The sequence below is a fragment of the Parasteatoda tepidariorum genome, chromosome 8, assembly GCF_982258835.1.
Source record: "Parasteatoda tepidariorum strain Cologne lab strain chromosome 8, Ptep-v5.0, whole genome shotgun sequence".
Classification (NCBI taxonomy): domain Eukaryota; kingdom Metazoa; phylum Arthropoda; class Arachnida; order Araneae; family Theridiidae; genus Parasteatoda; species Parasteatoda tepidariorum.
Window position 1 is genome coordinate 100,526,619 of NC_141762.1, and position 15,673 is coordinate 100,542,291.

The following is a 15,673-nucleotide window of genomic DNA, read 5'->3' on the forward strand; positions in this document are numbered from 1 at the left end:
TTTATTGATTTTATGTTTATAAATTAAGAAATTTAAACTATAGAAAAAAAATTTCATTTCAGCTCAGATCCTAATTATGATTTTTTTTTTTTTTGGAAAGTGATTAAAAATATTTCTTGGGTGCTTAAAAAACATTTAAAGGGTGCTTATTTTTTGTTGAAAAATCTCATTACGCACCCTGAGTAGAACACCAAAGTCAAGCATCACTGGCTGCGGTCAATAATCGGTTGGGTGACCACTTTGATCAGCCTGTGTAGGGACCGAGGGTGTGCGGTATTGGTTCTCATTAAACTGTTCTACCTTAATGCGTTGGACTTTGCACAAAGCATCAGAGTTGGACTTCGACCAAAGCAGGAGAGCCATCCCCTCTGCTGAGCATCAAGATTGTGATGGCATGTCTTCGGATCATCCTCGAGGATGTTTCCCAGACCGCTGCCATTGTGCTGCTCTAGTGTGACATAAATAAGTACCTACATTAGCCTAATTAACATTATTTCTAATTGCTGCTTTTACTCTATTAATTACTGAGTAAGTTCTCTGATCTGGAGCTATTGGAGTTTAACACACTCCATATCATTGAAGTAGTTGTCCTTAAATGGGAACAGTTTAAATTAGTTTTTTTATAGAGTCTTGGGGGCTCAGGGTGTAGAGCACTCGCCTCAGAATGAGGTGCCCTGAGTTTGAATCCCAGAGATGTCTCTTAGATGTGAATTCTGCACCACTATGATGAGACTTCGAAAAACCTGTGGAAAAGGCCGAAAAAATTATAAATATTTTCTGAAAAAACTATAATTCGTTGCTGAAAAAAAAATTATTTACTGAAAAAACTATCAAAGTTATCAAAAAATGATAATTCAAATTTGATAGTCTTAATAAGGTGATCATATCCATTGCTCCATGGCAAAATCATGGTGAAATTGTTGCAGAACGTTCTTCTAAAATTTACACATAAAATTTCAATAATGTATTTAGATAATCCCTTTTTTCACGGTCAATTTACCACAATAGTATCTTGAATCGATATAATGTTTCGACTGTATTTTTGGCAGTTATTGATATTGATTTTCAGATGGTTTTTAAATATCCGATATGTTTCAAACAATGTAAAAAATTTGAATCGAGCATTTGAGTATTTACTATTTAAGGCAATGATTCTATAAATTTTTTTGGCTGTTATATCTCTTGATTTCTCCATAGGTGTCCGATATTTTCCGATATTAAATCCGATATTTTTTATACAGTTATTTATTACATCAACCTAATCTCGAAACGAAATGTGCATTTGATTAACCCCTTTTTGTGGAGTCCAATTCGCGGGATTTCGTCGTCGATCTTTTTTTTTTTTTTTTTTTGGCAATTACTAATAAGAATTTCATAATTTTTAATGGTATTTTTACTGAGATGGTTATTTACAAAATGTGGATAAGATAATAATTAATGTGTTTTTCGCCCCAACAAAATGCATGCATATCATCTATAATATTAGAATTAAAAATTATTACATGTTTAATGAAAAGAAGTATTTATAGTTTTTTTTTTGTTTGTTTTGTTAATACAGCGCTTTTGTTATTTTAAATTAGTAACATTGTTATTATTAAAAGTATCTTGCAGAAAGATTTTAGTGCTAGAGAGTTTTGTCGCAGGTGGTTCGAAGAAATTCTGCCACAGGGATCCATTGCTTAAAAATATTGGAATTGGAAAAATTATATGAAAGAAACCTTAAAAAATTATAAATAACTTTTAGAAAAGCCTCTGTGAAACAATGTGAAATTTCCCATCCATTGTATAGCATCGCCCAGAGTTGAATTGTAGGAGCAAAGGTATTTTATTTAAGCATCAGAAATGACAACTGGGTGTAATTTTCTAGGCATAAAATTCAAATGTTCAGGTACAAATTACAATTAATGACCACTTATTTTGAACTCTTATTGGAACTCTATTTTCCTGATAGAGGAAAATGGCCTCCATATTTTAAGTGTCAAAAATTCAAATCCATCAACAACAAAAATTATGTTTAGTTGAAAAAAATTATGTTTTGTGTTTTATTTCATAACTTAAAATATGCAAGGGTGCCACTCTTCAGTGTGAAATCAGTATTGAGAAAAAATAATGAGATTAAATTTCATCAATTAATCTCTTTTCCAGTTTTTCTTTAAATTAAAATAAACTGTTTTCCTTAAAAATGTTAATTTTATAACAAATATTATATTTTAATGAAAAGATTGTTATTTTTCAAAGTGATCTAGTAATGATGTCGCACCGCATCATTACTTGATCACTGGGATTGTGATTGAACTTGTTTGCTTGAACAAAATTAGTACTATTGTTGTATCTGAATTTGTTTTCATTTTTCCATAACATTTTAAAATGCTAAACAAAATTAAGATTATTATTATTTTTTAAAATTATAGCAATACGATAATAAATAAATAATGATGATCCAAGAAAAGTAGACATAATAAAATCATGAAAAAATTAATGGTTTATTATTCAGTGATTAGTGCATAAGGATCTACTAGGTTAACTATTGTTTTTGTTGTGTTTGCAGTGAAAAATAAAATAAAAAACAATAAAAACGGAAAAAATTAAATTATTGATTTCATACATGTGCCATTATTATGGAAAGATGCCATGGTGTGTAGTGTTTTTAAAAAGTGCTTGAAGGTGCTCATTTTCGATTTTTTTTTCATTGAGTGTTTTTAAAGAGTACTTAATTTTCCCTTTTCGAAAAGAAATTTTTTTTTCTTTACCGTGTCGATTTTCGCCATGTATTATGCAAAAATATGCTTTTCACATTGTTCTATTCAACATTTTCGCAATTCATTCGACCACAATCTATTTTAATGTATCATCAGTCCATAGCATATGAAAACGCCAATCATTTTACATTTTTAATGAAATACATGCGAGTCCGCGTCTACTGAGCAGGGTTTGGTGAGATTATTGCACTCTCATGCGCAACTCTGCTGCATTTTGCAAGGTATTCTCAATTTCAGGCTTCATTTCCAGCCTCTGATATCGATCCGAAAAATCTCTCAATCATTTTATAATGGCTAATTTTAATCAAGAAAAGAGTTCTTTGTCGGAAACTAATTATTTTATCATGATCATGTGAAGTCTTTGAAAATTATTTTGCATTTTGTTAATGTTTATAGTGCTTCAAAATATTTTTAAGTGCTTATTTTTTGTTGAAAGATTTAGCTAAGCATCCTGTGACGAAAAAGGGCCACCCTATTTTAAGTGTTGACAATTCAAATCCAGCGAGAGAGAAAAAGTATATTTTGTGTTTTATTTCATAACTTAAAATATGGTCTGCACGTATTAATTAGCATACATGAAGTCACCTCTTTAAACAATTAAGATTGAGTCCTAGTACATGAAGATCAAAAGTTCTTCATTTCAGACATGATATTTAATTCTCCTTATTATTAATTATTTGAAGCACTGACTCTGAACATACACCTCCCCCCTCCACCAATGAGTCTGGGGCAGAGAGTGCGGCTTCCGGAGAGTGGAGGATAGTGAAGACACGAGGAAAGAAACAGAGGAGGAAACCAAGGCGTGGAAGGAGAGGAGGATACAGCTCTGGTATGTTTAACATTCCTATGTAGATAAATTATACAATTTGTTGTGCATCTTCCACTACAAAAATAAAATGCACTACTATATATAGTAGTCATAAACACAAAATTGGGTTGGCTGTTTAACGATGGTTATAAAATAAAATGTAATAGACATGTTAATTCAATTCTATGTAGGTGTACCTTTTAATAGATAACTGTTGATTTCACTTGCCCTACATTGGTGACTATGACGTGATATGAACTTTCACAGAAACTCACACTTCAATTTAGCACGCCTACTGCGTTGGCTGGTCCACGTTGAGCAGTTGATCCCTTATCACAATATGTATTTGTGTGATTTAAAAATTACCCATCATGTTCTGTATTTGTGCGATTTAAAAACCATACATTGGGATGCGTATTTGCTTGATTTGGAAATTACACAACACAATCTATGTCAGTACGATTTAAAAACTCACATATGATCTGTATTTGAGCGATTTAAAAACTCACATATGATCTGTATTTGTGATTTAAAAACTCACATATGATCTGTATTTGTGCGATTTAAAAACTCACATATGATCTGTATTTGTGCGATTTAAAAACTCACATATGATCTGTATTTGTGCGATTTAAAATTTATCCATTGTGATTTGTATTTACATGATTTAATAAACACATCGAGATCCACATTTGTACGATTTAAAAATCCCTTATCACAATGTGCATTTGTATAATTTAAAAATTGCACATCATGTTCAGTATTTGTGCAATTTAAAAACCATACATTTTGATGAGTATTTGCATGATTTAAAAATTACCCAACACAATCCATATCAGTACAATTTAAGAACTCATGTATGGTCTGTATTCGTACGATTTAAAATTTACACTTTATGATTTGTATTTACACGATTTACAAATCACACATCGAGATCCGCATTTGTACAATTTAAAAGTCTCTTATCATTATATGAGTTTTTGAGATTTAAAAGTAGCACCTCACGATCAGTATTTGTGCAATTTAAAAATCATACATCGGGATTTGTATTCACATGATTTAAAAATTACACATCACGATCTATATTTGTACAATTTAAAAATTAGAAATCTAATTTTATATTTGTGCGATTTGAAATTTACACATTGCGATCCCTATTTGTGCAGTTAAAACAAAATCACGCATCGTGATTTGTATTAACATGATTTAAAAGTTATGAGTCACGATCCGTATTTGTATGATCAAAAAATTATCTATCATAATTATGTTATTAAATAATTATTTAAAAATTGCAATTTGTATTTGCGCTGTTTAAAAATCTCATTGCAATCCGTATTCGGACGATGTAAAATCTAACATCCTAATCAGCATTCCTGTGATTTAAAAAAAATCTCACATCAATCTGTATTAATGCTATTCATATTGGCGCGATGTAAAATCTAATATCGTAATCAGCATTCCTGCAATTAAAACAAAATCTCACATCAACCCGTTTCAATGCGATCCCTATTTGTGACATTTAAAAAGCCACACACCATGATCCGCATTCATGTGACTTTTTAAAACATCTCCGGATGTGAATCCAAATTCGTATGATTTAATCACAATATTTAAAAACCATATGACATGATTTATCTTCGCATGATTCAAATATTGTGATTAGTATTTGGCGAAATTAAAAAAATTGCACATTGTAATGCGATTTAAAAATCATATGTGTAATTCATATTGGCATTATTTAAAAAAAATAAAAAAAATCTTGATTTATTACATTCCATTCTCGATTAGAATGGACTGCATACCTACCAAGTCTCCTGATTTTTTAAACGAAGATTCCTGTATTTTACGGCTGTTTTCTGTTTACCCGTATATTCTCAAATTTCTCCATATTTGTTGAAAAAATGTAAAAGAAAAATTTTTGGCGGTAAAATACTATTGCCAGTACTGCAGTATGTTGAGTGTTTATAGTTTAAGTAGTTATAGATAAAAGTTCAAAAAAATCTTTGGATTAAGATTTATATACATATTTTTTGTTAAATGTAAGTGCTTATATTATTTCCAATTGTGAATTTCTCTTTTTTGACTTACGTGATTATGCATGACGTATCTAAACTTGACTCGTAGCATTAAAAAAAAAATTGCTAATAAAATCTCCATTATTTCATGGACTAGTGCGTTCTTTAAGTTATTGGTCACTTTGACCAGTGACTACCTTTCAATTACTTTATTTGTCTCTCTGATTGTAAATAATGTGTTTGTAGAAGAGGACTGGGAAGAGAATGAAAGTGACACTTACAGACCGGTGACACGTAGGGCTGCCCAGAAGGCCATCAGCTACAGAGAGATATCATCTGATGACGATGGTGAATGGAACGCACCCAAGGCTAAATTGTAAGCTTATTTACATAATCATTTTCTACTCATAATTTTAAGCCAGCTACACAATTAAATTCATATAACTAAAAACAACCTAGTGATAAAATGCTTTTGTATATTAGATGCTGTGAAAACAATTCTTTGATTTTGCATACCTGCCAGCTGTGCTTTATTTCCCCCTTAAATTACGGGATATTTCCCTATCTCTTGCTTTCTCCATTTTAAAAATGTCCCTTCGTTTTTTTATTGCTTATTTTGTACTTGTCACATAAATGTAACACGGCGTTTTTACGAAGTGCTTAAAGGTGCTTATTTTTTTTATTTGCATTTTTTAAAAGCCCTTATAAGTGCTTTTTATTTTATTCGGGGTTTGTAAAAAGTGCTCAATTTTCAATCTCTTAAAAAGGGATTATTTCTTTGCCGCATTGATTGTCACTCTAAATTTCATAAAGTTCGTGATTTTTACAATTTTCTCTGCAATATTTATCAGAAACTAGTTATTTTTATCATGATTATGCAAAAATGTGTTTGAATTTTATTGATCTATAAATTATGAACTTTAAACAGTAGAAATAAATAAATTTTATTACTGCCCAGATACTAATTATGACTTTTTTTTTTTTGGAAAGTGATTAAAAATATTTTTTGAGTGCTTAAAAGGTGCTTATTTTTTGTTGAAAAATCTGGCTAAGCACCCCCTATTATAGACTAGATTTTTAAAAAAACTGTTATTTCATTTAAAGTTATAGGTTTGTAACTTTTCCTTTTCAGAATTTTCAGTTTTTATATATTTTCGTATTGACCCCTAATTATACTTTCAAGCAGGTTTTCGATCATTTGAAGCACCTTTTTTTTAAAAAAAATTATTCAGTTAAGACATTATAGTAAAAGTAATTTAGTTAAAGTGTCTTGCTTTTAGAAATTTTAAATAGGGAAAGCAAAAACATAATCTTTCTGAAGCCGAAAAATTTTATTTTAAATTTATTATAAAAGCATGTCATATACTAATTACTACCAAGAAAGGGAAGAAAATAAACAGTAATTGTAAGCTATGCGAACAAAAATTGTATCTGTATATTCGGATAAGAAATGCTTTTAATGTATCTTGACTGTGTACTTACTGTCAGAAAGTATTTATATCTAAAAATATGTATTCTTGTCAGTATATATAAACATGGTGCATAGTGTTTTTAAAAAGTGCTTATTTTCAATTTTTAAAAGCCCTTAAAGGTGCCTTTTTCATTGGGTGTTTTAAAATGGAACTTAATTTTCTCTTTTCCAAAATGAGATTTTTTTCTTTATCATTTCGATTTTCGCCTCGTGTCGTGCAAAAGTGCGGTTTTCACATTGTTCTGTTCAACGATTAAGCAATTTATTCGACCACAATCCATTTCGGTGTACCGTCGGTCCGTAGCATATGATAGCTCCAATCATCTTACATGTTTGGTGAAATGCTTGGGAAGTTCACATGTGCGTTCTACTGAGCTGCGTTCGATGAGATTCTTGCACTCTCGTGGGCAACTCGGCTGCATTTTGCAAGATACTTTCAATTTCTGGCTTCATTTTCCGCCCTCTGAAATCAAACTGAAAAATCTTACATCTTTTTATGGTGGCTAATATAATCAAGAAAAGAGTTTATTCATTGTCGGAAACTAATTATTTTATCATGATCATGTAAAGTCTTTGGAAATTATTTTGCTTTTCGTTCATGTATATAGTGCTTAAAAATATTTTTTTGAGTGCTTGAAAAGTACTTGAAAGGTGCTTATTTTTTTGTTGAAAGATTTGGCTACTCACACCTTGATAAATAAGTTTTACCCAAATTCACTGAAATGTCACTTACTTGCTTCTTCCACTTAGCTTTTCATTCAGCAAGTGAAATTTTTATTTTCTCACTTAAGCATTAATTTGTAAGGTTTTGTAGTTTCATTTTTAGCTAAACTAAATTCATCGAAAGAGAATTACATTATGTACTTAGAGAAAGTTATAAAAGTGGTGCTATTTAACTTATTGGAAATTCAGTTTCACCTCACTGCAATTTCCCTTTAGAAAAGTTTGGGATTTTTTTATTAATATTAAAAAAAAATTAAATTCATCTTAAGAGCTTTAGTTAATAATGAAATATTATAAAGTAAATGTTTAAAATATTATTAAAAATTAAATCATAATATGTTTCAAACCACATTTCTGCTTTTAAAATTGATTTAGAGCAATACCTGCTCTTTTGCTTGGATGAATAATTTCTTTAAAAAAGGATACTTTGATTAAAATCAGGCTGATTTAATTCAATGAATCCTGAAGTTTTTACCGGTTTCTACCTTTTCTACTCGTATAGTATTAACCAAAATTTATTAATATGGCCTATTAATAAATTATACAGGAAGAATTCATTAACTTGATGCTTTTTTAAAAACATTTACTTTTTGAGGTTAAATAATCTTTTGAAGAACAATATGAACACTTTTATTTCTTTAGTTTTTCTTTACTATGTGTATAAAAAGAAACTTGTTAATTTAGTGTATAACTGGAATATATATAGTAATTTTCTGATATCAAACTTTTTTTCTCTATTGTTCAAGTAGATGTAATCAAGCCACAATTATTTTTCCTCAGCAGTTGTGGTCAGTCTTGACCTGGCTGGGTGTTTTATATACTCTCTATATGTACTTTCTCACTTGTTTGCATACAAAACAAAAGTTTTATGTGTTAAAATATTGCCATTTCTGAAGGTTTTTATCATGATGTTTGAAAATGTGTAAGTAAAATTTGAAATGGGCTTACTACCTGTAATATATAATTAGATTGTATACACAGACATGCCAAACTGGAAAAATTACAATTCAGAAGTTTCCTTAGCAAGAATTTAGAAGGGATGAAATATAAGTATGATATGTGACACATTTAACACTTATAATGAAATATTTTAATTAATCAATTATATAAATAAAGGAATGCAAGATATTTTAAGAAACAAAAAAGAACAAATTGGGGAAGGGAATCTTAACTTTTAATCAAGTATGTTGTTGTAAAAAAAAGTCTTAACATAAAATTGAAATATAATATTTAAAATAAGCATTCATTAAATGTGTTTATTATTATTTTTATACATGTATAATCAACAACAAGAACACATAAAATAGTGGGAAAATATATACTGGTTTTTATTCCTGAAATTAGATTTTTTTTTTCAAAATCAAATATCATTGTCTTATTAAAATATTATGGAAAAATCTTGGACACTTATAAATTTTAAAATATAAGCTAATCGCAGAACCAATTTATTTTAAATTAGATAAATTCCATAAGTTATATTACAAATGTATAGAAATTTAATTAAATATAAAAATGATGTTAAGCAAATAAGGAAAAAACTCAAATTCAGAATTGTTTTTTTTTTTCTTAAAAAAAAAAAAAAAATAGCTGCTAGCCCTGAAATAGTAGTCCTCTTTGTGCTTTAGCTCATTTATTTGCCTCAAAAAATCATTATCTCCTCCGAGAGCAATGAAAATATAGCAAACTCAATCAAAACAAAAAGCATGCACGCTACCTTTTCGCAAAGCAATAATGGAAAAAAATTCATTGGAATGTGAATAATTACTATTGGTTGTGTATTGGTCCAATGTCGGTTGGTATGCTTCGATAGAGAATGCAAGAAATTTAATAATTATATCAGGCAGCATTTTAGTATTGTCCAATTTGCCTTGTATGCCCTCCATTTTAAGAAACATTTAGTTAACTATTTTGCACTTTAAACGTCCACTACAATTTATGTTAATATAACTATTTGTGGTTTTAATTTATTCTTATTCTAGGCCTAAGAAACGAAAGAAGACTTCTACATCTGAAGAAGATAGTGAATCGTCGTTCAAAAAGAAACCAGCGAAGAGGAAATCCCGTGTTCGTAAATGGGCTAGCTCTGAGTCATCGGAGTCCGAAAACGTCAGTTTCAAAGGGAGCGACACCAGCCAGGGAGGTTCTGAAGATGAATGGAAAATTAAAAAGAGCTACGAGGGAAGTCGTCTCAAAATCAATATAAACAAAAAAGTTTTGAGCAGTGAAAGTGAAGAAGAATCCTCTTCTCAGGAATCTGCTCCCAAAAAGAAATCGAATAAAGTCGAATCTGACGAAGAAGAAGAAGAAAGTGAAGAGGAAGAAGAAGAGGAGGAGGAAGAGGAAATGGAGGAAGATGAAGAGGAGGAAGAAAGTTCATCCGGCGAGGAGGAAGGAGGCGAGGACGACGAATCCGAGGAAGAAGCTGCGAAACCCAAATCAGCGCCCGAAAGCAAGCCCCCATTCGTAAAAGAACCACCTAAAGCAGAGTTAGTGAAGAAACCTGACCCTCCATCCATCGCTAAAGTTCCAACTCAGATTGAAACTGCAGTCGATGCAACTAAAGTCCCCACTGCTGTTGCTCGGGAAAAGCCCGCGATTAGGACAATTAAAAAAGATGCAACAAAAATGGTGCCTTGTGTTATACCGTATGTGAAATCTCCTAAAAGTGGACATGCAACCACACCCGACGAAGAAAGTGATAAAGAAATTCCTAAAGAGAAAGATTCTTCGAAGTTACCATTTGCTAAATCTCTTCCAGCTTCTGCATCTGTTTCTCTTCAACCATCTTCCGTACCACCTAGTGGTTCTAAAAACGTGGTGAGTCAACCTGGATCGGAAAGCCGACCGTTTGCCAGCACCATAATGGAACCTTTCAGTAATATGGACGAAGAAAGTGAGGACTCCGTTCCCCTTGAAAGAATACCTACGAGTGTGCCTCCGTCGGTGGTCAACAAACCCAGAGTGTTTGATCAGGAATATATTCCCGCTAAAGTATTTCCTTACACTGCTCCGGAGGAAAAGAGTTTTCCTCCTTCTTATTCTTCATTGGCACCTTTTGCGGAATTTTCATCTCGCCCGAGCCCCCTCAAACCATCCCTCGTCGAAACTTACTCCAATAACTCCAGTCCATCTAAATTAACCCCGCTAGACACCACATCAAAGCAGTTGACGCCCCTCGACAACCCATCAAAGTTCACATCTTTAGATAACTATTCTAGATCAAACAGTCCCAGGGGCTTCGTAAATTTAGATTATTCTGAAGGTAGGAAAAAGAAGCACTTCTATGGCAGCTCTGCCATGGAGCCTGAAGTCGTGCCCCGACCAGTCCACCCCTCCTCAGACAGTTACCAGGGAGAAATTAGATTTCCTCCCGAACCATACCCTTGCCCCCAATCGCCTAATTCTTACACCCAAAGATCATCCCCCCAAGTGCAAAGAGATCCTGGCACACCCCCTAGGTTCCATTCTCAATATTCTGACTCTTACGCTCCACCCAGGTCACCAGAATATTATCAAAGTCATCAATACTATGGGGGTGAAGAACGCATTCCGAGGCCTCCCTACCAACCGAACTACGTGGCTCCCGAACAAGGTCCACCCTATGTCCCGAATCCATATGTAGCGACTCCGGTGCCGCAACCCAACGGAGGTTTCATGATCGACTCTCTGCTTCAGGGTAGGAACCCCGAGGACGAACTGACCGAGGTCACTGATATAGTGTCATATATCACGCAAGAAAAATAAATTCAAAATCATTGTATATTTTTCATTTTAGAGAAGAAAAAGGAAAAAGGCATTTATAAATGTAGATAATTTATGTATAAAAAATCATATCTTGCAATATTTTTTTATTTTATCGACCATTATGCTGCGAAGATTTTTTATTATTTTTATGTGAATTTAGTTGTTTATGTTTTTAATTTTTTTTTTTAAATGTTTTTTTGAATTTAATGCTTGTTGTTCATTCACGTGTATTCATTAAGCTTTAATTTTTTTGTTTATTGATGAATTTTTAATGTTCATAATTTATTGGAGCAGGGGGGAAATTGGAGATTTAGGGTTAGTATTTTTACTACATGTATTTATTGAAATTTTTAATGTACAGTCTGTTCTTTCATAACTTATAGACTAGTTTGAATAGGGAAAATAAAAAAATTTTCTTTTAAAACCTGTCACAAAACTGCCATTCATTCACCATTGCATTGTTTTTTTCTTCCGACTTTGTTGAATTGTGATCTTCAAAAAAAAAAAAAAGAAAATGCTCTTATTATTGCTACTTAGCACAATAGCTTTGCTTATCTGTGAATTGTTATGTGTGAATTATTTATAATTAGTGTGGTTGATCATCATACTTTTATCACATGTGATATAATTTTCATAAATCGTACCTAATCAGATGTAAAACTATTTTGCTTTTTTTTTAATTAAATTAAAAAGCAGATACTTGTTGTTTGTTTTAATCATTACTATATTAGCATGTATTTAACCCTAATCAGTATTACTCTGCAGTAGGGATACAAAATATGTCAGGGTGCATAGCGTTTTTAAAAAAGTGCTTAAAGGTGCTTATTTTTTTATTGACATTTTTAAAAGCCCTTAAAGGTTCTTTGTTTATTTGAGGTTTGTAAAAAGCACTTAATTTTCTATCTTTTAAAAAAAGATTTTTTCTTTGTCATGTTGATTGTTATTCTAAATTACAAAAATGCATGATTATGTAAAGTTTGTGAAAATGTTTTTAAATTTTATTGATTTTATGTTCATAAATTAAGAACTTTAAGCGATTAAAAAATAATAAATTTTATTACGGCACAGATCCTAATTATGATTTTTTTCTGGCTACGCACCCTCTCTATATCTGAACACAGAAACGAGATTTGAAGGAAATTCATGCAGTCCTGGGAAGATTTTGATTCTTCATTTTTTTTCCTCTAAAGAACGGAAAAACTGTAATAGAAAAAAAGTCTTACACAAAATAAGAACGATTGACGTAAGTTTCTTGCTCTTTCTTTCCTTGCCACTCACAATTACTAAGAAACTTTTTCTCCCGAGGGAAGAAATTGATTGTCTGTTACGTTGTCCTGGAGCATGGAATATACCATGGTTTTATGACTTACTATTTTTATTTTTGATTAAGAAATTGATAAATAATGTTTTATAGTATTGTATAAATTTTTTTTATTCTTAATTTCCTTAACACCAAAGCTTGATCAATGAATTTAATTATACTTTTTTTAATAACTAGCCGGAAGCATGGAGAATGCTGTTCCACTAGGAAATTGCAATGCGATACTCTGGGTTCAATCCAGGTTTTATTTTTAGAGTCCCTTTTTGTAAAAAATAGAAATTATTTTCCTGAAAATTTTAATAAAAAGTTATAACAATTACTATTTTTTACTCTAATCTTCTTTTTTTTATTTATTTATTTATATATATGTTTTTTTTTATAAGCTTGCTTGATTTTTGGTAATTTTTCGCCTTCTTATGGTTTTTCAAATCAATTCTTATAAATTTAATACGTAGTTATGACATTCGAAGTGTTCGATTCAAATTTAATTACATCATAATTTTTACGATGATAGTTGATCTGCATTTAATTTCATCTCCCCTTCAACGTGGTTTTTCTAATTCCGATATTTTTAATACGATGAATTTTCGACTAATTTTTTATGTTTTAAGTACAATAGAATTTTGAGTTATTCTTGTTTTGACGCGTGTGATTTCTGACAATTTCATTGTAATTTAACGTGGTTTGATGATAGCTTTCTCTACAGTTATTATTATTTTAGCCCTTTTCATTTGGTTTTACAAATTCTGACGACGACGTTCGAATTTGAGTAATAACTCTTTGACTCGTTCGTTTCGCTATGATAATTCCATCGTAACTTCACATTGTTTGGATTATTACTTTTTCGTTTGTCATTCGTCGTTGTCTTTTTCAGCCTTTCCACAAAGTTTTCCAATCTCCAATAATTTTAACATACTATATTACGACACACGAATTTCAGTTTTAACGCGTTTAATTCGGGACAATGATGTCGTAAAATCACGTTGTTTCCGATCCTTTTTTGTGAGAATGATCCACGAAACAATTTTGTGCCATCATTTTTATGTTGTGAAATTTCGTCAAGGGTCTGTGTAGTGATATAAAGTATTGTTTTTCTCTTAAATATTTCGACATTTATGATGTTAACAGAGCTAATGTAAAACTATAATTCCTAAATTGTCTCCCAAGATGTTTATAAGATTTAACAGTAAGTTCAGCGTGTATGCTAAGATCTTAAAGTTATTAATTATAATTTTTATTAAAAAATATCCAAAAGTGCCAAAATTATATCTACTCGTAGAAAATTTAAAACACATTTAACTAATCATTTATTTAAATATAACACTTTAAAAAAAATTCATATTCAATGCATTCACTTAAACCATTGACATAAAAATTGCACCAATTCAAATTTAGCTGTATTTTCGAATTTGATTGGTGCAATGTTTACACGAGTTAGGTTTATCTCAATATAAAGAAAATTTGAAATGGAAAATGCATTTTTTTGAGAAAAGCTGTTTCTTTCAGTATTTAAAAAAAATAGTAATATTGTAGACTTTTTACTAATTTTTGAGGGCCTATTGGATCTAGGCGATAATCAGGGCCTGCACAATATCCTTAACAAAGTAGATTTTAGAGAGAGCAATTTAGTGTTTACTGAAAAGTATAACGTACGTTATACTTTATATTATTTTAACAAAATAAATAACTTATTTATCAATCAATATAATAATTTTTCTTATGTTTTTAGGAAATATTTCTGTAGTAAAATGCTATTTTCTCACTCGTGAATTATAGAATTGTCCGAAAAATGATAATTGCGTAACACTGATAGTTTTTCTCTTAAATTTTTGTGTTTAAAGGAATCTGATGTTCTAAAATTCAATTATAAGTTATACTAATAATATTATTAAAATATAAAAACAAATATCATAAGAAGTGCATATGAATGGAATCATCTGCTGTTTCCACCGTTTTGGAGACCATAGAATGGTTATATATTAAGTCTATATGCTTGGTGCGTAGCGTTTTTAAAAAGTGCTTATTTTCGTTTTTTAAAAGCCCTTAAAGGTGCGGTGCTTTTTTCATTGGGTAATTTTAAAAAGTGCTTCATTTTCCCTTTTCAAAAATAAGATTTTTTTTTTCTCTACCGTGTCGGTTTTCGCCATGGATTATTCAAAAGTGTGCTTTTCACATTGTTCTATTCAAGGTTTTCATAATTCATTAAACCACAATCCATTTCGACGTACCGTTGGCCCGTAGCGTATGAAAGAGCCAATCATTTTGCATGTTGATGTTTGATAAAATACTTGGGAGTCCGCATGTGCGTCTACTGAGCTGGGTTCGGTGAGATCATTGCATTCTCATGTGCAACTCTGCTGAATTTTGCAAGATATTCTCAATTTCAGGCTTCATTTTGCATCTCTCGATCATTTTATAACGACTAATATAATCAAGAAAAAGAGTTCTTTGTCAGAAACTTGTTTATTTTCTTATTCATCTAAAGACTTTGAAAATTATTTTGCTAATGGCTTATTTTTTGTTGAAAGGTTTGGCTACGCACCCTGATAGAGATTAAAATATTTTTAAAAAATTTAAACTCTTCAACTTGATGACAATCATTAAAGTGAAATAATGATTATAAATATATTCAAATTTTTACGAGGCAAAAAACTACGTAGAATTAGATCATAAAATTTGTGGGGTTTTTTTTTGCTACTGGCATTTTTATATGGACAACCTAACAGTCACGAATTATAACTGTTACAAACTGTGAGCAATTTTAGATTATAGTTTTTCGTTAAACTGTTTTAAATATGCTGGAGTATAATAGACAATGAATAGAAGCAAAAA

The 15,673-nt window shown here is 30.8% G+C and overlaps 1 protein-coding gene across 1 annotated transcript in view; it reads left to right on the forward strand.

Moving 5' to 3' along the window:
* Positions 1 to 12,219, forward strand: part of LOC107456499 (uncharacterized) — a 50,177-nt gene extending 37,958 nt beyond the window's left edge. The window contains exons 15-17 of the mRNA XM_043048673.3: positions 3,443 to 3,588; positions 5,829 to 5,958; positions 9,756 to 12,219. Of these exons, the coding sequence (XP_042904607.2) occupies positions 3,443 to 3,588; positions 5,829 to 5,958; positions 9,756 to 11,520 (2,041 nt within the window). The 3' untranslated portion in view covers positions 11,521 to 12,219. The remainder of the gene's footprint in view (positions 1 to 3,442; positions 3,589 to 5,828; positions 5,959 to 9,755) is intronic.
* The last annotated feature ends 3,454 nt before the right edge of the window (positions 12,220 to 15,673 follow it).